This window comes from Takifugu flavidus, chromosome 14 (genome assembly GCF_003711565.1).
Source record: "Takifugu flavidus isolate HTHZ2018 chromosome 14, ASM371156v2, whole genome shotgun sequence".
In the NCBI taxonomy this organism is placed as follows: Eukaryota; Metazoa; Chordata; class Actinopteri; order Tetraodontiformes; family Tetraodontidae; genus Takifugu; species Takifugu flavidus.
The window spans coordinates 1,321,113-1,338,839 of NC_079533.1; the positions used below are offsets into that span (position 1 = coordinate 1,321,113).

At 47.9% G+C, this 17,727-nt stretch overlaps 3 protein-coding genes across 13 annotated transcripts in view; 2 read left to right on the top strand and 1 right to left on the bottom strand.

Moving 5' to 3' along the window:
- The window catches only part of umodl1 (uromodulin-like 1), an 11,831-nt gene extending 9,292 nt beyond the window's left edge, over positions 1-2,539 (top strand). For all 4 annotated transcript variants that reach the window (XM_057055019.1, XM_057055016.1, XM_057055017.1 and 1 more), the window contains exons 13-17: positions 38-198; positions 371-607; positions 693-849; positions 942-1,029; positions 1,133-2,539. In XM_057055019.1, the coding sequence (XP_056910999.1) occupies positions 38-198; positions 371-607; positions 693-849; positions 942-1,029; positions 1,133-1,320 (831 nt within the window). In that variant the 3' untranslated portion in view covers positions 1,321-2,539. The remainder of the gene's footprint in view (positions 1-37; positions 199-370; positions 608-692; positions 850-941; positions 1,030-1,132) is intronic.
- A 787-nt stretch (positions 2,540-3,326) lies between these two features.
- Positions 3,327-8,710, bottom strand: map6a (microtubule-associated protein 6a). 3 transcript variants are annotated; one of them, XM_057055028.1, is made up of 5 exons: positions 7,842-8,710; positions 6,988-7,189; positions 6,676-6,875; positions 4,925-5,035; positions 3,327-3,748 (listed from the first exon to the last, which is right to left on the bottom strand). In XM_057055028.1, exons 1-5 carry the CDS (start codon positions 8,516-8,518, stop codon positions 3,616-3,618), a joined length of 1,323 nt encoding a protein of 440 aa, XP_056911008.1. In that variant the 5' UTR covers positions 8,519-8,710; the 3' UTR covers positions 3,327-3,615. The 3 variants fall into 3 exon arrangements, with proteins under 3 accessions (XP_056911008.1, XP_056911009.1, XP_056911010.1); XM_057055029.1 differs by lacking the exon at positions 4,925-5,035 and having other exon boundaries at positions 7,842-8,709; XM_057055030.1 differs by lacking the exons at positions 3,327-3,748; positions 4,925-5,035 and adding an exon at positions 5,042-5,436 and having other exon boundaries at positions 7,842-8,709.
- Positions 8,640-13,919, top strand: mogat2 (monoacylglycerol O-acyltransferase 2). 6 transcript variants are annotated; one of them, XM_057055036.1, is made up of 7 exons: positions 8,640-8,799; positions 9,607-9,722; positions 10,654-10,774; positions 11,829-12,033; positions 12,127-12,301; positions 12,834-13,033; positions 13,111-13,919. In XM_057055036.1, exons 2-7 carry the CDS (start codon positions 9,673-9,675, stop codon positions 13,263-13,265), a joined length of 906 nt encoding a protein of 301 aa, XP_056911016.1. In that variant the 5' UTR covers positions 8,640-8,799; positions 9,607-9,672; the 3' UTR covers positions 13,266-13,919. The 6 variants fall into 6 exon arrangements, with proteins under 6 accessions (XP_056911016.1, XP_056911011.1, XP_056911017.1 ...); XM_057055037.1 differs by lacking the exon at positions 8,640-8,799 and adding an exon at positions 9,799-9,864 and having other exon boundaries at positions 9,080-9,722; positions 10,596-10,774; XM_057055035.1 differs by lacking the exon at positions 8,640-8,799 and adding an exon at positions 9,216-9,336.
- Positions 13,920-17,727: the final 3,808 nt, after the last annotated feature.

Genomic DNA, 17,727 nt, shown 5'->3' on the forward strand with positions numbered 1-17,727 from the left:
GCGAAGCTGACACACAGTGTAATATTTGGTATTTTAGAATGAAAGCCACTATATGGCATCGGTTACCCTCTTCAACACCATGGATCAGAAGGTCTTACCCAGTGGAGCGGTGGAGGCCCCTAAAGTCCACCTGGAGGTTCCCATCGTCTGTGCTTATGTGAAGAGCATGCTCATTTCTGCTGACTTCAGCTCCACGGGGTACCTTCTGTTTGTTTCTGGACAACTTAAAAGTTGTGACGCATCCACCATTCCCATTCTGTGCCAGCGCATTGTTAGCTTAGCGTAGCGCAAAGTTTCCTTCAACTTCACCCACGGTAACAAATAAATACAACCGATGTTGTGAGGGACTTTTGCTTATGTGTTGCCGCAGATATGAAATGTTGAAGGACGTCATCCTGGGCTCGGGCTCCTTCCTGGTGAGAGTGCAGCTGATGAATGGCACCGATCCTCTTCCTCACAACTACAGCGTGTCCTCTGATGAGGTTGTGGTGGTGGATGTGAGTCTCAACACCTCCCTGGATCAAATTAAAGTCGTCATTAATAGATGCTGGGCCACCTCCACCCAAAATCCTGGAGACACTTATAGCTACATCTTCTTGGAGAACAGGTCTGCAAGGTCTTCCTGCTCTCATTGCTGCTACCTTTTAACTGTTGCAGAAAGAGGTGAAGCTCTCTGTTGAATCTCTCCACAGCTGCTCCTTAAATAAGTACACCAAAGTGCTCTCCAACGGGAACTCCAGCACATCTCGTGTGTCGGTGCAGATATTCTCCTTCGTCGACCTGAGTGTGATCTATCTGCATTGCCAGGTGCAGATTTGTGCACAGATTGGCTCCGACAGCTGTGTGCCGGTGAGTACGCCCACCACCTCACTGGTGGTGAGGTCCTCCTTCCTTCATGGTCCACAGCTCTGCTCAACGCTGGACTGTGTCCTTCTCTTTAGGACTGCTTACAACGAACATCTCGATCTTCAGACAACACGATCGCAACCACTTTTGGTTCTTCGGGGCCTCTGCTGAAGTCCAATGAAGGTACCTTCTTTATTACAGTGAAACTTGGTGCTTGTGTACGTGCAGCAGGGATTTCCTCTCAATGCTGTGTTGTACTGATTATAACGCTAACATGTTCTCACAGAAACCTTAGTGGAGGACGTCAGTGATCTTCAAGTAATTGGTTTGTCTTGCCTGGGAGTTGGACTTTGCCTCTTCTTCATCATCGGCTTCATATGCCTGTTCTACTACCAGAGGAATCGTATCGGCCACTACAACTTCAGCACCAATCCCAAAGAGGAGAACTTCACCTCTCTGGCCACGAATACGTAGAGGAGCAGATCAAAAGAGGACCTCTCCAATGGACTTTCCATGAGACACATTTGATGTGGACAGACGTCTGCACTGAGGCGTAGCTTTAGCAAACATCTGTAGCAACCGCAGAGGTTACAGTCGGACGTGAAAGGTTTTCATGATCTCGCCGAAGACACACCGATAACTAGAATTTCATTTAGCTGCCGTTTTCTACATTATCATTTAGTCTGGTGTGGGTGGAAGTTAAGATGGTGTCTGGACATAAAGCCATGCTGTCATTTTTGATGGCATATAATATGAATATTTGATATATAATATTTATATATGGTATAACAATATAACATTTACAGAAGAGCCTTTGTATCGTATATTGACACTGGTGGGGCATCATCCATGATATAAAACTGAAAAAATGTCATTTTATCACGCTTGTTCTTTGAACTGATCAAACCAACTACCCTCCCTGACAACAGTATACCAAGCAAAATATAACAAAATTGAAATATGGCGGTATAATGGTGCTTTGGTCCTGCAGATTTTTACAGTAAGAGAGCTCCCCAGTGGCTAGAACAAAACCAGACTTACAAATGCAAACATGTTAAATCAAATCAACACCGTCAAATATAAAAATTTGCAAAGCCCAGAGTTAAACTTGTCTCAGGGTGAGAGGTAACAACAATGTAAGCTGAACTCAGAAGAGAGGATAAAAGAAACCGTGTTTTGTTGTCTGAAATCGTGTGAAAACCTCACAGAGATCAGTATTTTAGCTCTGAAGGTCAAAACCAGAAGCTCGAGAATGGTGTTATGGCGAGAGACGGCCTCTAGGTGGTAGTGTGGCCCGAGTCAGGGTGGTATCGCTATTAGTCCAGCGTTGCAGAATTTGAGCCTCAGCTGAGTTCTACTTGATTAGAAATGGGCCTTGTTGTGTTATTATGTTATCAGCCACAAATTAACTCCCTTGACCCTCTATTTTTATAATATTGAAGGATATTTCAATGACAAAGAGCCCAGACTCAAGCTGCTTTAGATGAACTTCCTGTCTGCATGTCGACAACTACTGTTGCATCCTAATGACACAGAAAAATGCACTTCTATTTACTCATAACTGATGTTCACAGCTGCAATATAGAAATATGTTGCTTGTTTAATGTATGTGTTCTGTTTTCCACTTTGGTCAGCAAAAAGTGTTTTTTTAGTCTGCTGTATGAACAAATAAAGCTAAAGATAGTGGCTCAGATGATCCATGTTGACACGGGAAGGACAGAACCAGGAGGGAGGCAGAAACACACACTCTTCCCCCAATGCTGCGGCACTGACGAGCAGCTTTAACACTCAGAGGCGCTGCATTGATCTTTGAGCTCTTTGATCAATATCATATCATTAATGTTTAACACCTGGTTTAGGTCAAAAACACACAGAATATCACTGGTATAAATCAAGATGCACCTCTGTCCTGTGTGTGTGTGTGGTGTGTGTGTGTGTGTGTGTGTGTGTGTGTGCACCTGCGTGTGTTTATCTTCGGGTAAAGGTTTGGGTTATGGAGTCAGTTGGTAGCAAATGCCCCACCTCCAAATTAACCCATTCAGTCCTGCCACTGGAACCCTAGCAACCTGTCTCCATGGCAACACCACAGCCACAAAGAGACTGATGGGAAGAAGAACAAGAGTGCAGAGAGGAAGGAGGGATGTCTCATGATAATTCACACATCCATACACACTGGTGGAATATACTACAGACTTCTCCCTACAAAAGTGCAGTTCTAGACAGGGAAATTATGGTCTGTTAAACTGAGATCGAAGAGAACTACGTTATAACAAAACTTTAGCCTTGAGATTCTTCGGATGGAACAAAAAACAAAAGGCCGTTTTATTGATAGGGACACTTTGGAATTCCAAAATAATGGTTTCCTTTTCCTCGTGTTCCTTCGCGTGACGCCTCACCCTAAAGAAATGTAAAGATGCGTATCATTCCTGCACAGCACACACTGCATGCACTCTATTAAATGCATTAGCAGACTAATACAATATGATTTAATGTGCTTGTTTATTTACAGGAAGACCATTTACATACAGTACAGATATAATTGTACATGTGCTGTTGTGTTAGAAGCATCTTTTCAATAATATTGACATGTTGTTATAAATGTAATTGCATTTAACCTGCAATGAAACATGTAGCACCTTTGTGTCAAGATCCGAGTCAAAGGTTTTCATCCGTGTCCCGAAGGTTTGGACCCCCTCTTCAGTCCCACCATGGCTTTTCAGCTACCAGATATTTACTGGAACTGGAGCTGCTTCTGCAGATCTACTCAGTTTAGCTCTTATCTAGAACAAAGCGTACGACCCCGCCACTCCTGCGAGGTCTCTCTACTGGTGGCTGTGGTTCTCCTCCATCAGCACCCTGGGAATAATGATGACCGGGTCGGAGAGGCTCATCTTCAGCATCTCTGGGGGACAGGACAGCACAGGGTGAAGACACAAAAGAGAAGGAAGCAGACAGAGACAGGTGAGACAATTCAAGGATCAGAGACCAACCAACGAATGGATGGACCCCCCCCCCCTTCCCTCCTGGGGCCACTAATTTCAGAGGGCCCTTTCAGACATGCAGAAACAGGCAGCATGCGCTTCAGGGTCATTCATCTGTTGTCCACACTCCCTCCATGCCTCCCCTCATCTCACACACACCAACACTCCAGGTGAGCAGAGCAGAGGCAGCATGCTTCTGAAGACAACCAACCAACCACCGACCAACCAACCAACCAACCAACCAACCAACCAACCAACCACCCACCCAACCAACAACCAACCACCCACCCAACCAACCAACAACCAACCAGCCAACCAACCACCCACCCACCCACCCAACCAAACACCCAGCCAACCAGCCAACCACCCACCCAACCAAACACCCAACCAGCCAACCACCCACCCAACCAATCAAGCAACCACCCACCCAACCAACAACCAACCAGCTAACCACCCAACCAACCACCAACCACCCAACCAACAACCAACCAACCAACCACCAACCAACCACCCACCCAGCCAACCAACCAACCACCACCAACCAACCAACCACCCACCCAACCAATCAACCAACCAATCAACCAGCCAACCACCCAATCAACCAGCCAACCACCCACCCAACCAACCAACCAACCAACCAACCACCCACCCAACCAATCAACCAACCAATCAACCAGCCAACCACCCAATCAACCAGCCAACCACCCAACCAACCAACCAACCAACCAACCAACCAACCAACCAACCAGCCAACCAACCAATCAATGGTTTTGAACATTCAGGTAGTGTGAACACGTCTTCTTCTTCCCTAGATAAACGTGCAGCTTGATTTTTTTAACAAGCTTTGCAGATGTTGGAAGCAGCTGGTTGAGAGAAAAGAAAGAGGCAAAAAGCAAATGAGGATGAGGAGGTGACACCCGTGGACACGTGTGGTCCACTGTTAGTCCACTGTCCATATGGAAGAGAAAGACAGAGGACGTGATGCGGCGCCAAAACAACCACAAACATTGCTGCAACAGAAGGAGGTCGAGGTCGTGTGTATGAACTGAATGAGCGGCGCTGGTGGCCTGTGGAGCGTAGCCATGGTGACAGGTTACCTGGGATCGGCCCGTGCACACCCCCACATGTGCTGCTTTAGAGTCTGCACCCAGCCAATGTCTCGGATTGGCTGGAAGAGCTGAATGTAGTGGTGCTGTTTTAGCACGGTCCTTCAAATGAATCAGAACGTTACTCATTAGCACACAATGAACTGGAGACAGCATCATCTCTAGCAGAGCCACTTCTAAACCAGCAGTCTAAGCAGCAGAACCAGGACTAGCGCGCGGCCACCATTGGGCCCTAAAGCCTTGGATGCATCTGCTCTGCTAAATCGTGTCGAAATCCTTTGATGTGCATGTTGCTCCGACAAACAATGAGGACAAAAAAAGATGTTTATGGAGCCACGTTCTAGCAGGGGCCCCGACTCGCCTGCAGAGCTCCTCAGAGCTCCTGCTAGAATGTGACCGTAGTCTGGAGGAAGCAATCAAAGGAGAGCAAACTTCTCTTCCATGTGGATTTTTGTTGTGCGTTCCAGAGACCGTGACAAGAAAGATGCGGGTAAATACGGAATCTGCCAAAAAAAAAGCAAGAAGACGCTGCTTTTTTTCTGCTTTTTACATTTATTTGCAATGTTTCATTAAATTAGAGCAGGCAAATATAAACACAAGCACATTACAGTCAGTGTATTTAATCTAGATTTAACTGCCTAACACCCCCAGACCCCAACCACCCCACCCCCACATCCCACCCCCACCCAATTCAGTGGAAAGAGTCACTTTATCAAAGGCTGCAAAATGCTAATGAGTCAGGCTGTCGTCCCTCATCTGCATGGAAACGAGTGGAACTGAGCACAGGAAGTGATGTGAGGTGAGGAGGTGGGGTGGGGAGGGGGGGCAATTACTGGTGGACCAAGGGAAAAACAGACCTAATCTATAATGTACCTATAGAATATTCATATCTATTGTGAGTAGCTCCGCGGGACACCGTCAGGCATGTTTGCATTATTTAGCAAATGTTTTCTTGGGCAGGTTCCGCCTGGATGGTGAAACAAACGTGGTCTGAAAATGGATTTCGGAGGAGAACTCGAGGCTTCATCCAGGTCAAATATGTGGGCCGCCAGTCTGGTAACCCAGTGGCTGGCTGGCTCATCCAACTGGTTAGGTTTACCCGCGTGACCCGGTCTGGTCAGTGGGCACCTGCTCACTACGTGACGGCATTAGACGCGTAATCACCACCAATATCAACATCAAACAGGAGAACAACTCTTCAAAGTGACCATAAAAGCCATCCAATAAATGGCTGGGATGTGGGCCTGCACAGGCCCAGGACCTGTGGGTTCTTCCCCAAGCACGGACCCATCAGCAGAACTGGACTCAGCATGAAGCAAGTCTTCCATTTAGCTTCTGAGCTGCTGGTGTCCATGTAGGAGGAGAAGAAACTTTCCGAAATGTCAACTTATATTTTAAGATATGAAACAAAGCGTTTGAAAACAGAACAAAAGATTTGACCGGCTCAAAGCAAAGAAAAGCTCTTTAGATTTACAACAGCCAGCCAGTGACAGCAGTTGCTATGGCACCCTGGGGGGGGGGCATCAAATGCAAAGAGGCTGTCGACCACTTGGCTGTGGCGTTGTAATATAGCGTTAGCGGCTTCTTCTCATGGGTCCACCATGGGTGAAGGAGAGGACGAAGGAATGAAGACGAGGGGAGGGAATCACAGATGACGACACAGATGAAGCTCATTTTGCAGCCTCTGCTTTGCTCCCCCAAAGATAAGAAATGAAAGGAAAAGTAGTGCTTAATGCGTTTACTCTTTTGCCTCAGCCAGTTTGTTGTTGATCTCTTTACTTTTCTCCTTGCTCCCCACCGGCTGCTTCTCCACGGCCATCTTCCTGGAGCCCCTCTGTGCTACCCCCTGCTTATCTTTGGCTCTCTTCACAGGCGTGCCCTGGCCTGATGCCGCCGCCCCACTCTGTCTGGGTTTAGAACGAGGGAGGCTATACCTGTCCATCTGAGGAGGGCAGACAGTGGACATGATCGGCCTCAGCTCAGGTGCTTCACAACGACGAGAGGAACATGGAAGCAGGAGCACGAGTGGGGATTCAAATCTGGATGAATCTGACCTGTTTGGAAGGGTCCGTGTACAAACTGCGTACCCGCCGCCGGTCCAGCGCCTTGTTGTCAGCAGGCGGGGCCGGGGCCTGGGCCTTGAAGGTGGCGTTGTAGCTGGTCTCTAGTCGGGTCTTCTCATCTGGAGGCAGGTACTGGGACTTAGCCCGTATCATTCTGGTTGGCTTCACATCAGCGTAAGCCTTGTACTCAGCCCTGTGGGAAGATCAGTTATTACGTCAGGTCACGTGCACGGAGCGCTTTCATTCATCGCCATAGCGACAGTAAACTCAGCAGAGTGAGGTCGCTCTTCGGGAGCACCGAGACGCGCTTTGTTAGGCTACCTGGGTTTGATTTGAAATGCATTCTGGGTAATGGTGTCAGCGAGCTGACAATGCTGCCCAACGATTCCAAGAATCCCATCATTGACCCTTCCTGTGACGGCTCCGTTATTTCATTAGCAATCACAATCGGGCTCTCCGGGACTCTGCGGCAGTGACTCTATGTCTTCAGTAAGAGTTCTCACTCTTTTTGACCCTGACCCTGACCCTGACCCTGAAGACACAACCGTGACCTCGAGGTCCCGACCCTCTCTGTGTGGTGGGCGGGGCCAGCTGCTGCGTCCGTCAGCGCTGTAGTAGAGTTTAGGTACAGCCAGTGTGGGAGGAGCTACAGGTAGCAGTAACATGTAGGCCCACGTGCACCCCAACAGGACCGGCGCTACTGTAACCTCATGTACGTCAGCAGAGTGCACGTGCATGGTTCTTATGAAGCTGTGGGGGAACGCGCCCACCTCTGACCTGCCTGTGACCTTCATAGTGGACCTCGTATGTGTAGCTACAGAGGGGTGTAAGCTTGAGCGAGTCACCTGTACGAGCTGCTGCCGGCGATCTCCTTGATCTGCCTGTTGACGGCATCTGTCGACCTCCGTCCTCGACCCTCTCCTTCGACCCGGAGCACCACCTTCTTCAGCTCGGCTTCTTTTCTGGAGGCCTTGCTGCGGCCGTGTCCCTGGAGAAGGTCTTTCTCTTGGACCCTGTCTGCCACCGCGCTCTTCTCCGCCTCACCGTCGGCGGCCGCCTGCTGCCGGGGCCTGTCCGGGACCCGGTTATCCACGCGGGGCGCCTTCTGTATCCAGGGGTGGTCGCACCTCTTGGGGATGGGCCAGGGCTTGAAATCCTTCTGGTACTGGGTTTCACTGTTAAACGGCGTCTCCGGTTCGTGATACTCGTTCTTGGGTTTGCAGCTCGGTTCGGGCCGCACGTTCCAGTGCTTGAAGTCCTCGCGCATCACCGAGTTGCACACGCGTTCTTCGGAGACGCATCGTCGCGGCGCGCGTGCCGCTGTCCGGGTGCGGGACTGTGCGCGGGGCGGCTGCGTTTCTATGGCGACCCGTGCCTGAGCAGACGGCTGCAGCTGGATGTGCTGCATCTCGGAAACATCCGTGTACTTGGTGAAGACCAGCGGCACCGCGATGTCCGCCTTGTCCAGCTGGTTCCAGAAGCGGGCCATGCAGCACGCCCGGCTGATGCAGGGCCAGGCCATGGCGAGGGCCCCGAATACCAGGCTCCTCTCCAACGGACGGACGGAAAACGCCTCCCCTCCGGGCTCTGCTAGGTGCTGAGAGGATGCAAACAGGCTGTCCGAGGGTTCATCGAATAATCCTTCCGAATTTAGCTGGGATCCACGGATGCGGGTGCGTGTTTGGCGTCCTCCATCCGGTTATATCACATCACTGGACGGTAGCAAAGCTGCGAGGAAAAACAACCCCGCCCGCTGCTCAGCATCACAGCGGCACCAGCGCGGAGCCTCCTCGGAGAAAGAGGGTGAGTCAAGTTTCTGGGCCAACCGGGGAGGTTCCGGTTCAGCCGCCTGCGAATAAACCCGGATGCGTCGCCCGCTCGCCTGTGGGAGGTGCGGGCTGCTACGCCCCGCAGCTCACGCGCATTTGATAGTCGAAAATCCGCTTGTATTTTTAAATGTTTTCTGTCAGGTGACCTTGAGAGCCTCGGAAGGCGCCTGTCATGAATCCGTTTTGCAGCTGCACATCCGATGGGGAGAGATCTTTTAACATGGCTACCAAGTGTCTGCTGGTGTTTGTGGCCACCTGTGTTGATAGGGAGTGATAAAATAAAATAAAGTAGAATAAATCAACGCTAGAAACGCGCTTTAGGCCGTTCAACGGGGCTTTTATTTTGAAATCTAAACAACTATTTCCGGTGTGATGTTGCTACTCCCGTCACGGAAGGACGCGTAAATGGATGCAGGCTCCGTGAAAAACAGGAAGGGTCGTGTTGTAATTCTGGATTTTTATTCCGGTGGTGTAAAAAGGCACAACGAAGCCGAATGTAAACTGAATCCAAGTAAATATGCAGACAAATGTCACTGCGGTTCGAAAATAACCTTGATTTCTAACCTTGACACTGTCATGATTCCAGGAACATAATGGGGTTTTTAAAAAAAATGATTTTTAAAAACTAAAAGTGCACAATCATTGCCAGCCTCACACTAATTATCTGTAATTATCTATAATCTCAAACCAAACTAATATTGGTGCTGCCACGAGGACCTAAACATTACACATTAATGCTGCTTTTACCTGCTGTGACTGCTCTTTAACTGTGCTCTAAAAGTCAGAAGAAACTCATGGATTGACCAATCAGACCTCCTGCTGAGTGTGTGAGATAAGGCCGAGGTGGATGATGGGTGAGACCGGCAGACTTTGGACCCGCTTCGCTCTTTCTTCTTGGTTAGCGACTGTAGCACAATTGTTTGTCTCTGTCCTCTTGTGTGAAATATGACAATCCATTTTGCCCCACTGGAAGTGCCTGTGCACAGGCGACTGCAGACAGCAGCAGTGGTGCAGTGGGTCTTCTCCTTCCTCGGCCTCGGTGAGTACGCCTCCAATCTAAACCGGTCCCCGGGATCATGGTGGCTATGGTGGGATGTGGGGGGTGTCTTTACATCAGGCCAAATTAATTGTGCTTGCACAGGTTGTTAGAAACCTTTCATAGAGCACAGGTGTATATATTCTCTATCACAGAAATGTTGACACCTGCAGAAGGGGCGCGATGCGTGTGATGGCCAGCAGAGGGCGCATCAAACCACAGATTCGGTTTATTGTCGCTTGAGGCAACTATTTTATTACCTGAGGAAAAAATATTTTCAGATCAATGTCCAGCAGTCGAATGATTAAGGGTAAATAAAATAAAATAAAATAAAATAAAGTTGTGGGTCGATTCTTTCAGCTGAGGGTGTTTCCTGGCTTTCCAGGACGTCCAGCAAAATCCAGAAAATCATGCATTTAAGAAAAATAAATGAAAAAATATGAAACTGCTGCTTTATTTCGTCTGTATAAGAAGGAAGCAGTCAACCCACAAGGATCCAGCGTTTTATTTTGCATATTTAATTAAGCAGCCAAGAACACAAAGAGCAGCAGCAGCAAAAGAAGCTTATTACATCATAGTGACCTTCGTGATTCCAAAAACCTCACAATTATATCAGTAAAACCACAGAACACTGCTGCAGGCCCACGCTGATCCAGTAGAATTCCCTTCCTCTAGCTATTGATTAAAGGTGCACATCTGCTGCTTTTATCGGCGACTCTTCTTTCTCTCCTCAGCACCCACCTGCATCTTTTTGTTCTTTTACCTGTTGTTCACTCGCTTCTGGCTGCTCAGCGTGCTCTACGCCGTCTGGTGGTTCTTCGACTATGACACTCCCTCTCGCGGAGGCCGCAGGGTGCCCTACCTGTGTGGCCTCCGGGTCTGGGAACACATGAGGGATTACTTCCCCATCAAGGTAAGAGGCAGCCTTCAGCCAGGCCCTCCACATCAGCCACGTTCTCCTCCTGGACTGTGCGTGAGCAGCAATAAACTCCCCCTTAATTTAGATAATTAGGGCCTTGCTGTTCAAAGAAAGGCATATATCTAGTCATGAATGTTCTGTTTTGTTTTTTGGTGTTTGCATTAGTTGGAACTTTTGTGTGTGGAGATGTTTAAATGTCTCCATGTGACGTTAATCTAAAGACGGTGTCTCTTGTCTGGTGGCTTTAATCTAATCACTGATCTGCATTCATAATGACCCTTGTCTTTGGAACGTAGCTGAACCCTGCCCGCTGGCATTGCCCCCCCCCCCCCCCCCCCACGACCACAGCAACGGCTTATTCCTCTGCTGCTGGAAGGGATCCTTCAGTCCTCTGAGCTGTTCTTCATCCTACCCACCTCAGTTTTTGCTGTGCAGACACCCTTCTATGCTAAGCTAAGCTAACTTTGCCAAAATCCTCAATCAGTCATCCATCGTTTAAAAAGCACACACACTGCGTACATAGTGTAATATTCAATTTATAGCTGTAAATCTGTAAAATAAATTGAAATTCCGAATTTTTTAGTGGCTTCATGTGACTGCCGGCCCGATGGCGCAGGCTGTCTGTTATTTCCAGCCTCCACAACAAATCCAGTCTTTTCCCGGTTTGCCTCATATTCTGATATTAGGTGCAACTATTTCTGTTAGCATCTGACTGTATGCTCCATTAGTGCTGAAACAAAGCCTCAGTGTGAGAGCAAAGAGGACCAGTGTCTCCAGTCTGATTCATTTCCCACCATCTCTAATCACAGCATCGTCCATTCAGCCTAAAACTGCAGCTGCTTCACAGAGGATGATGATGGTGACCCTTTAAGGGTGTTCACTAGTGGCTCACTACTGTATCCATCCATCCATCCATCCATCCATCCATCCATCCATCCATCCATCCATCCATCCATCCATCCAATTATGATATTGTGATTGCTACGATATATGCTATATGCTATGCTATATGGTATATATGGTGCTCTTCTTCCTTCTCCCGGTCCAGCTGGTGAAGACTGCTGACCTGGACCCCAGGAACAACTACATCGTTGGATTCCACCCACATGGAGTGCTGGTGGCCGGAGCCTTCACGAACTTCTGCACTTATGCCACCGGCTTCAGGCAGCTGTTTCCTGGCCTCACCAGCTACCTGCTCATGTTGCCTCTTTGGTTTCGGGCCCCGTTTTTCAGAGACTACATCATGTGCGCAGGTGTGGAAGAGAAACCTCTGCATTCAGAGGCTCTTCACATGATCCCCTCCCTGTATTCTAACCAGTGAACCCAATAATGCTGTAACCCTGCAGGCCTGATTCCTTCAGACAAACAGAGTGCCAGCTATCCGCTCTTCAAACGTGAGGGTGGTAATGCTATTGTGATAGCAGTCGGCGGTGCCCCAGAGGCTCTTGACGCACATCCTGGGAGCTACGATGTAATGCTAGCCAGAAAGAAAGGCTTCATTAAGATGGCCATGGAGCACGGGTAAGAGGAACATCTCTCTATTCTACCTGTGTCTGCTGGTGCGCTGTATTTAAAAACAAGGCTGCCTGAACGTGGCATCGTGGGACAGAGAAATGACGAACGTCCCTGAGCTAGCATGTCCGTAACCAGCCAAGACCAGAGCAGGGAGACATCATCGGCCTCCAGGTGGACAGACCATGAGGAGGGAGATCTGAACATGCATTCTGGGCACACTAGAGGTCCAGAAATCTAAAAAGGGCTGGAGACTCTTGACCCCTGGAGGGACAAGAGTGTCTGGCAAGAAGTGTTGGTGATTGTCTTTGGGGTCAGGAAGGTAAGGTGGTGACATGGGCCAGGGCTGGCAGGTGAAGGAAGGAGTCCCAGAACCACAGTGGGCACCAAACTTCAGCCTCCACACACTCACGAGAGATCGAGCAGCCCAAGAACCACGAGGGGGGGCCAAGAACCCTGTCCTCACTAACCAAGACTAGCTTAACATATCTCACACACGCCAATCATCAGCACACCTTAAAGCCACTAAAACTGTCTGCAGAGCTCATCTGGTTCCAGTCTTCTCTTTTGGGGAGAACGAAGTGTTTGACCAAGTGGAAAACCCCAGAGGAACGTGGCTGCGCTGGATGCAGGAGAAGCTGCAGAGCATCATGGGCATCTCCCTGCCCCTCTTCCACGCCCGCGGCATCTTCCAGTACTCCTTTGGCCTGATGCCCTACCGAAAACCCATCCACACCGTGGGCAAGTGAAGGCTTCCCTGGCACCCCTGGGGCTGATTTACCCACGGAGCCTCACGTCCTTCTGTCTCCTCTCTGCAGTCGGACGTCCGATTCGGGTGGAGAAGAAGGAGAAGCCGTCAGCGGAGGACCTGGACGCGCTGCACCAGCTGTACATGGACGAGCTCAGCCAGCTGTTTGAGGAGCACAAAGGCAACTATGGGGTGGACGCGGACACACACCTGAATTTTGTCTGAAGCGGAGCAAAGAAGAATGTCTATTTACTCTGGATGGAACATTGTGACTGGCTGGTCCAGACGGGCCTTAGTCACAGGTGGTCTGTTAATTACAGGTTAATTACAGTCCTATAAATCACAGTTATACATTCTGACAGGAGGAAATGAGGTCATCTGAATGAGTATGGCTGTTTATGAGAGAATAAACTCTATAGTGCACAATTCTATATCTGGACATCAGTTTCCTCCGTTTTAATTCTGTTGACCACATCTGGAGTTGACCTTTTAAGGCTTTAAACATGTTTAGCTAGATTACCCACCAATGATCCTTATACACCGTGTGAATAAACTGAAAAACAGTATTTCAGTTCATTTCTATTTATGTTCCCTGTAATCAAAGAGGATTTTAGTTTTGGTTTCTTTGTTGCTTTTCCAGAAAAGAGGTTTAAATGAGCATCATTCGGGAAAATGATTCGATGTTTGATGGGCTGAAACCAGCAAAAAGGAAAATTCAGAAGCTCAAAAAGGTGTAAATGATATTTAGGGAAGTCGGAATCAAAGAGCTGCTCATACAGCCGATATTTGGTGCTAATGCTACTGGGATCAATGGTGGTTCTGGACATTTCTGCTGGTGTTGGACTCTCAGAATACATAAAGCTGTGCGTGCCAAGCTGAGTCAGCCTTTTTTTATTTCTATTTTTTTTGGGCTCGCTCCAAATGATAAGACGATCGATGTGCTTTTATCATACATGCGACGGCTGATGCTTCCAGATGTGAGCGCTGGTGCCGGTCCAAGGCTTTCACCACAGCTCAAAGTGCTGACGACAGGAACACTCGATTGAGAAATGTGGAGCGCCACCAGGTCGCCCTGCAGCTGCCGCGGCGTCCTCGGGGAGCGTGGACACATCTGACAATAATGCAGAAAAGCAGGCGACAAAAGCCTGAATGTGAGTGTAAACGAGTGAGGGCAGAGGTCATCGGGTCGGCCCGGCAACAACAACACCACCCACAGATTCTGGAGGAGATGGTCAAAGTACATGAGAGTCAAGACGGCACAAGTCCAGGGTCTTATCTTATCTGGAAAGAGAGAAAAACAAAACCCACGGGGAGTCTTTAAATGTGGGGCTGGCTCTCGTCGCTGGCGTCCTCATTAACAGGAGCTATAATCAGAATGATGAGATGATCATAGGAACAGAACCAGATCTGGACCTGCCACAGATGGAAATATTGTATAAGTGGACCGATGTCCCAGACTGTTGATATTGACATTTCTCAACAGGCAGCTCAGGTCAAGGGCTGATTTCATCAAGCTGTTCTGATCACTGGCAGCGCTCCAACGGACAGCTGCATCGCAGACAGAGGCACACACATACATACTGGATATGTCCTAGCATGTCTATCAATATAAATGCTTCTATAGATGGATAGATGCTCCTAGAGATGGATAGATGCTCCTAGAGATGGATAGATGCACCTAGAGATGGATAGATGCTCCTAGAGATGGATAGATGCACCTAGAGATGGATGTATGCTCCTAGAGATCGATAGATGCACCTAGAGATGGATAGATGCACCTAGAGATGGATGTATGCTCCTAGAGATGGATAGATGCTCCTATAGATGGATAGATGCTCCTAGAGATGGATGTATGCTCCTATAGATGGATAGATGCTCCTAGAGATGGATAGATGCTCTAGAGATGGATGTATGCTCCTAGAGATCGATAGATGCACCTAGAGATGGATAGATGCTCCTAGAGATGGATGTATGCTCCTAGAGATGGATGTATGCTCCTAGACATGGATAGATGCTCCTAGAGATGGATAGATGGATAGATCCTAGAGATGGATGTATGCTCCTAGAGATCGGATAGATGCTCCTAGAGATGGATAGATGCACCTAGAGATGGATAGATGCACCTAGAGATGGATGTATGCTCCTATACATGGATAGATGCTCCTAGAGATGGATGATGCTCCTAGAGATGGATAGATGCTCCTAGAGATGGATAGATGCTCCTAGAGATGGATAGATGCTCCTATAGATGGATAGATGCTCCTATAGATGGATAGATGCTCCTAGAGATGGATAGATGCACCTAGAGATGGATGTATGCTCCTATACATGGATAGATGCTCCTATAGATGGATAGATGCTCCTAGAGATGGATAGATGCACCTAGAGATGGATGTATGCTCCTATACATGGATAGATGCTCCTATACATGGATAGATGCTCCTAGAGATGGATAGATGCTCCTATAGATGGATAGATGCTCCTAGAGATGGATGTATGCTCCTATAGATGGATAGATGCTCCTAGAGATGGATATAGATGCACCTAAAGATGGATAGATGCTCCTATAGATGGATAGATGCTCCTATAGATGAATAGATGCTCCTAGAGATGGATGTATGCTCCTAGAGATGGATAGATGCTCCTAGAGATGGATAGATGCACCTAAAGATGGATAGATGCTCCTAGAGATGGATAGATGCTCCTAGAGATGGATGTATGCTCCCATAGATGGATAGATGCTCCTATAGATGGATAGATGCCTAGAGATGGATATGCTCCCATAGATGTAAATATGCTCCTAGAGATGGATAGATGCACCTAGAGATGGATGTATGCTCCCATAGATGTAAATATGCTCCTAGAGATGGATGTATGCTCCCATAGATGTATATATGCCCTAGAGATGGATAGATGCACCTAGAGATGGATGTATGCTCCCAGATGGAAATATTGTATAAGTGGACCGATGTCCCAGACTGTTGATATTGACATTTCTCAACAGGCAGCTCAGGTCAAGGGCTGATTTCATCAAGCTGTTCTGATCACTGGCAGCGCTCCAACGGACAGCTGCATCGCAGACAGAGGCACACACATACATACTGGATATGTCCTAGCATGTCTATCAATATAAATGCTTCTATAGATGGATGTATGCTCCTAGAGATGGATAGATGCTCCTAGAGATGGATAGATGCACCTAGAGATGGATAGATGCACCTAGAGATGGATGTATGCTCCTAGAGATGGATAGATGCACCTAGAGATGGATAGATGCACCTAGAGATGGATGTATGCTCCTAGAGATGGATAGATGCTCCTAGAGATGGATAGATGCACCTAGAGATGGATAGATGCACCTAGAGATGGATGTATGCTCCTATACATGGATAGATGCTCCTAGAGATGGATGTATGCTCCTAGAGATGGATAGATGCTCCTAGAGATGGATAGATGCTCCTAGAGATGGATAGATGCTCCTATAGATGGATGTATGCTCCTAGAGATGGATAGATGCACCTAGAGATGGATAGATGCACCTAGAGATGGATGTATGCTCCTAGAGATGGATAGATGCTCCTAGAGATGGATAGATGCACCTAGAGATGGATAGATGCACCTAGAGATGGATGTATGCTCCTATACATGGATAGATGCTCCTAGAGATGGATGTATGCTCCTAGAGATGGATAGATGCTCCTAGAGATGGATAGATGCTCCTAGAGATGGATAGATGCTCCTATAGATGGATAGATGCTCCTATAGATGGATAGATGCTCCTAGAGATGGATAGATGCACCTAGAGATGGATGTATGCTCCTAGAGATGGATGTATGCTTCTAGAGATGGATAGATGCTCCTAGAGATGGATAGATGCACCTAGAGATGGATAGATGCACCTAGAGATGGATGTATGCTCCTAGAGATGGATAGATGCTCCTAGAGATGGATAGATGCACCTAGAGATGGATAGATGCACCTAGAGATGGATGTATGCTATATACATGGATAGATGCTCCTAGAGATGGATGTATGCTCCTAGAGATGGATAGATGCTCCTAGAGATGGATAGATGCTCCTAGAGATGGATAGATGCTCCTATAGATGGATAGATGCTCCTATAGATGGATAGATGCTCCTAGAGATGGATAGATGCACCTAGAGATGGATGTATGCTCCTCCTATACATGGATAGATGCTCCTATAGATGGATAGATGCTCCTAGAGATGGATAGATGCACCTAGAGATGGATGTATGCTCCTATACATGGATAGATGCTCCTAGAGATGGATAGATGCTCCTAGAGATGGATAGATGCACCTAAAGATGGATAGATGCTCCTAGAGATGGATAGATGCTCCTATAGATGGATAGATGCTCCTAGAGATGGATGTATGCTCCTATAGATGGATAGATGCTCCTAGAGATGGATAGATGCACCTAAAGATGGATAGATGCTCCTATAGATGGATAGATGCTCCTATAGATGGATAGATGCTCCTAGAGATGGATGTATGCTCCTAGAGATGGATAGATGCTCCTAGAGATGGATAGATGCACCTAAAGATGGATAGATGCTCCTAGAGATGGATAGATGCTCCTATAGATGGATAGATGCTCCTAGAGATGGATGTATGCTCCTATAGATGGATAGATGCTCCTAGAGATGGATAGATGCACCTAAAG

What these genes read in the sequence shown, in the direction of transcription:
- map6a (XM_057055028.1), bottom strand. Translation starts at nt 8,518, where the DNA reads ATGGCCTGGCCCTGCATCAGCCGGGCGTGCTGCATGGCCCGCTTCTGG. An exon ending in AAACTGGCTGAGGCAAAAGA is followed by an intron (nt 5,036 to 6,675) that starts GTAAACGCATTA and finishes ATTCATTTGAAG; the next exon opens with GACCGTGCTAAAACAGCACC. An exon ending in TGTGCACGGGCCGATCCCAG is followed by an intron (nt 3,749 to 4,924) that starts GTAACCTGTCAC and finishes CCTGTCCCCCAG; the next exon opens with AGATGCTGAAGATGAGCCTC.
- mogat2 (XM_057055031.1), top strand. Translation starts at nt 8,664, where the DNA reads ATGCGGGTGCGTGTTTGGCGTCCTCCATCCGGTTATATCACATCACTG. An exon ending in AGCCTCCTCGGAGAAAGAGG is followed by an intron (nt 8,800 to 10,595) that starts GTGAGTCAAGTT and finishes TTCTCTCCTCAG; the next exon opens with CACCCACCTGCATCTTTTTG. An exon ending in AAAACCCATCCACACCGTGG is followed by an intron (nt 13,034 to 13,110) that starts GCAAGTGAAGGC and finishes TCCTCTCTGCAG; the next exon opens with TCGGACGTCCGATTCGGGTG.